This window comes from Zingiber officinale, chromosome 1B (genome assembly GCF_018446385.1).
Source record: "Zingiber officinale cultivar Zhangliang chromosome 1B, Zo_v1.1, whole genome shotgun sequence".
In the NCBI taxonomy this organism is placed as follows: domain Eukaryota; kingdom Viridiplantae; phylum Streptophyta; class Magnoliopsida; order Zingiberales; family Zingiberaceae; genus Zingiber; species Zingiber officinale.
The window spans coordinates 9,538,363-9,542,942 of NC_055986.1; the positions used below are offsets into that span (position 1 = coordinate 9,538,363).

The window sequence follows — 4,580 nt, forward strand, 5'->3', positions numbered from 1 at the left end:
ACTTTTCCAACTAATATTTTTAAAATTTCATCATTTAAATTATATAAATAAAAATAAAATTATATTTATTTAATGTAAAATAAAAAAAATCAAATAATAAATATTAATATTAAAATAAATATGAATGAATGAATATGTTAATATAATGTACATATGACATTTAATAATGAATTTTAATGTTAAAATGAATATGAAAAAAACAAAAATATTAATATAATACTTATATGATTTATGAGCCTCATATTATATGATAATATTATAACACCCGCCAATATAAATGTCCCAAACTGCTCTTTAGACGTGATTGAAACTAGCTCTACCAATTCATAGAGTTAAATTTGTTAATTTTAAATTTGTTACTTTTTTTTATTCAAATATTCAACTCTGCAAACCAATCAATCCAGAAAATAATCGATCTGGCTGAGAAACGCTCACTAAAACTCATCCAAGCAGTGAAGGTTTTTAAATTTATCATCGATCCAGGAGAAAATCTTTGTAATACGCAGCATTCAAATTTTAAATGTCTAATTAACCATATAATTTAAAAATTCCACTTGGACACATCAGGTCATTACATTTTTTTTCTGAAAAAAAATAAAAATAAAAATTAAACATCTCAATAAATAATCAAAGGAATAAGTTTCCACTTCAGCGATAAGTAACCTTGATTGGAATTTATTGGGTTGCTAATGTAGGTCAAGATCATCCAAGGAGTGAAAGAGAGAATCCACATCCGGAGTCACAACAGCCCGCTTATCAAGCTCGCCGAGCGCGCAGCAATGCTTCTCTTTGGTATTAATTGCCACCACTTCTTGAGAAAATGTAAGTTTTTGACCAGGAGAAATCTGCAAATAATTAGCAAGAAAACAGAAATATAAAATGCTACAGCAGTCAATAGCCAATATATCTATCACAAGAGATTGGCTATTCACTCAGTTAACCAACTCGGATCAAAATTCAAGCATTCAACCAGTTTGCCATCTGGAAATAAAGTATATTCCTACTTTTCATTAATGAAGTCTTGATTATCATAAACCCTGTATATGTAGCTAAATAAATGAAACTCACATCATAAAGCACATCTCCTAGCTGCATCTTCACTTTTCCACTCTTGTAGACCATAATTTTCCCCATACGCCCTGTTGGTAGTTCTAATTTGGCGCCATTCTTGGAAGCACGGTCTCCCTTGGAAGCAGCATCTTCGACTTTGGTGCCTGCAGAAGACTGCTGTACTAGCGGAAGATTTACAGGTAACTGGAAAAGGAGCATCTGTGTATCTTCCTTCTTTCGCTGGCATCAGTGACATTGACATCATGCTTATTAGATAAATGCAATGTATTTGGTAGAATCCGAGCTGTAACAAATAAAATACCATCAAATCAAGCTCTAGAGCTGGATTACTTTGAGCCTGATCACAAGCCATGCTAGCTGCCTGACCAAACTCCTCTCCATCGAGAATTTCTGAAACAAACAAGCAATGCAGCTGAAAGTAAATTGCTTTGCAACATCATTGCCTTGAAACTTTAGCAGACTAATTATTTACCTGGGTTGCCGGAGTAGGGCCTTCTTAGCGGAAGTGAAGTAGGATAATAGGAATTAGTATAATCCTGGGAAAACAACAGAAAATAAGTCGTTGATTAATCTATAAAGACCAATTTAGTTGCAAGTAATGCTTTGTCACTCACCCAGGGCTCGGCATATTCTTTCGGCACAAGTGATGCTGATGTACGTAAATCCAGAAAATGCATAAAAATGTAATTCAGTGAATTTATAAAAGAAGCTTGAGAAATTTTGAAAAATTATATAAACAAAATGGCACCTGAATTTGGGTCTCCTGCAAGGCTGCCCTTGGGGAATGACCTTACCGTGGAACTTCCGTGGCCAAATGCTACTTCAGATGGGCCATCTGCAATAAGAAAAAAGATAGTAAGCGTCGTGGGGCACTTCATTGGCCATCTAAATTCTGCTAGACTGCCACTTTCGCATTATTATGAATAGTTTTCAGAAAAAATTGAACTGTGGTTATGAAGAAGGAATTATATTGCCACTATTGGTTTGTAAAAGCAAAAGGAATTTCATTGCTCGCAAAGGAGTTCAACAACTTCAACTTCATCATGGACTACTCTTTAGGGAAGGAATGAAGAAGATCCTACTCCATGAGAAAAATAATAGCCTTGGCTAATAAAAATAGACTGTGTTCTTCTAATTTCACGAGACTCGTGAATAACAAGGTCAAGGATGCATACTGATGGATCAAGAGCATAAAACAAAAGCACTTGAAACATCAGCATTGGTTTTCATCTCAACAATAAATTAACCTTAAGTGCAAATAATATCTCCATCTTCTCCCAAGATCTCTCTCCTCATCCTAGCCTCTGCTACTCTTTGCATCCTGGGGCATTGCACTTCATCCAAAATCAACAAGCCTTTCTTCAACAATTAATGTGGCATGCTAGGAAAATAACTAGATAATAAACTGGAAGCAACAGCAAGCAACGGAAAAAAAAAACCAACATACAACATCATTCAAGTTGTTGATGATCAAAGATACAAGGCATACAAAAAAAAGATCCTTTTTTTTAAGACCTAAGGGAACTTCTTTCTAGCAAAAGCATGAATAACTCAAAAATAAAAAAAATCACTGCCCCCTACAAAGAAACACAAACTGGGAAATATGTCCATTCACACTTGTAAATGAGATGTTTTGTTTCTCTTGGCATAAATAGATTGATATGCAGGATAAATTCTTACAACCAAAAAACTTACAATGAAATGTAATGACCACATGAATTGTTGAAAAAATCCTTTAGTGAAATTTGAAAGACATTTTGGGCACAAACTAGGTCAGAGTAATGACATATAATGCACATAGACTATAGAGCTATTCGCCAGCCAGATTTCAGTATACAGTATGCCTTTAAGAACGTGCTGGAAATTATGTCATAATTTTTTGAATACAACTCACCAAGGATTGCACAAGAACATCAAACAATAAAGCAAATTAACAGATGGAAAAGTATGTCTGATGGATATTCTCATGTATTGGCTAAAGTTCAGTTGGTCATACCATGGACAGATTTTATTACCAAATAACTAGACAAATGTACTATGTATTGACTCTATGCAACCTAAATCTCAAAGTTGTTCTTGGATCATATAAAATATTAGCATGCTACACACTATACAAAAAGTAATAGCAAATAACAAAAATTCTAGGATAATGATTTGCTGCATCCTTAATAACAGAAGATTCATCATATTAGATATCTTACCCTTTTTATCAATCTTAGGGGTTCTCTTTACAAATCCATCGCTTGCCTGTGAAAAACATGCCCAAATGCAATTTTCTGAATGTCATGTTTAACCAACATAGCCGAGTCAACTTTCAGTCAACAATTACCTTTGCGCGGTTTAGCTTTGAAAGCAGTTCCTTGTCAACAGTATCTTCCTTATTTTCGGTTTTTTCCCTTCAATCAAATAGCACATATCTTGGATAAAAGAAAAAATGATAGGGCTTCTCAAACAAAAAATATTTGGTAGCATACACTTTAACCGCAACCGCTTTTGGTGCCCTCCGAGGCGGGATTTTGGGAGTAAATTTCATCTGCTTAAAGGAAGCTTACATATTAATATCATCTAAACACAATTTGATTATCCATTACTTTTCTGGGCCTAAGGAGGAAAATAAATTTTCTACCTTTCTGGTAGGAACATTAGAAGCATCATTCTGCTCTTCCTTCATTTGGTATCCTATATAATTCTGAACAGAAGTAAACAAAAATATAGGGGATGAATGCCGTAATTTAAGCATTCTTCACAAGATATAGATATTGAGGACACAATGGAGGGTAAATGGCATAAAAAGGAATAAAAACTCAATCTTTTCATACGGGAAGAAGAGTACCAATTATCGATCGGTGCTATTGGACAGTGAAGAGGAGAGTGCTGCTGCCGCCTTTGCTCGTGACACCCACACCCACACCCACCCGAGAGGAGAATAAAACAATTCTAAACACTCTGTTCAATGCTGCTCGCGTGTACAGGAGGAGATGAAAGGATTTCAATAGCTCAAGGAGACAACAACGGTGCCGAGGTGGCGGCGTCGTGAGGTTGCGGCAACAGCGAAGCGGCGGCGCAAAGAAAGGAAGTTAGGGTTGGCGCGGGGAGGGATGACACAGGCGGCGCAGCGAGGGAGGAGTTATTGAGTTGCACTTAGGTCCAAAGATTACCAGGAATCACAAATAGCTACTTTGAAATTTTCAATAATACAATCTGGTAAATCTTTAGAAATTAGAATGCTAATACGAATATGATTAATTTAATTTAATTTAAATAAACATAAATATACCATCTAAATGATTTCTATAATGTTTCTGCTATTGTTTCTTAACAATCAGATCTAGTAAAAAATTCATTTATAAAGTGGAACATTTGTTTTTATTAATTAACCAATATGGAAGATTAGAAATGATATGTCATGAAAACATAAAAGGTACAATGAATGCAGTTTACAGTCATGACTTTTTATTTGTGCTATTTCGTTGCTTCTCCAACAAAGAGGCAAATCAGTAGCAACATAA

General features: G+C 34.8%; 1 protein-coding gene across 2 annotated transcripts; it reads right to left on the reverse strand.

The window, feature by feature from the left end:
• Nucleotides 1-514: 514 nt before the first annotated feature.
• LOC122049605 lies at nt 515-4,216 on the reverse strand. 2 transcript variants are annotated; one of them, XM_042610982.1, is made up of 12 exons: nt 3,905-4,216; nt 3,698-3,760; nt 3,546-3,604; nt 3,401-3,467; nt 3,273-3,318; nt 1,820-1,906; nt 1,686-1,720; nt 1,544-1,607; nt 1,373-1,461; nt 1,069-1,290; nt 664-845; nt 515-584 (listed from the first exon to the last, which is right to left on the reverse strand). In XM_042610982.1, exons 2-11 carry the CDS (start codon nt 3,740-3,742, stop codon nt 687-689), a joined length of 873 nt encoding a protein of 290 aa, XP_042466916.1. In that variant the 5' UTR covers nt 3,743-3,760; nt 3,905-4,216; the 3' UTR covers nt 515-584; nt 664-686. The 2 variants fall into 2 exon arrangements, with proteins under 2 accessions (XP_042466916.1, XP_042466908.1); XM_042610974.1 differs by having other exon boundaries at nt 515-845.
• Nucleotides 4,217-4,580: the final 364 nt, after the last annotated feature.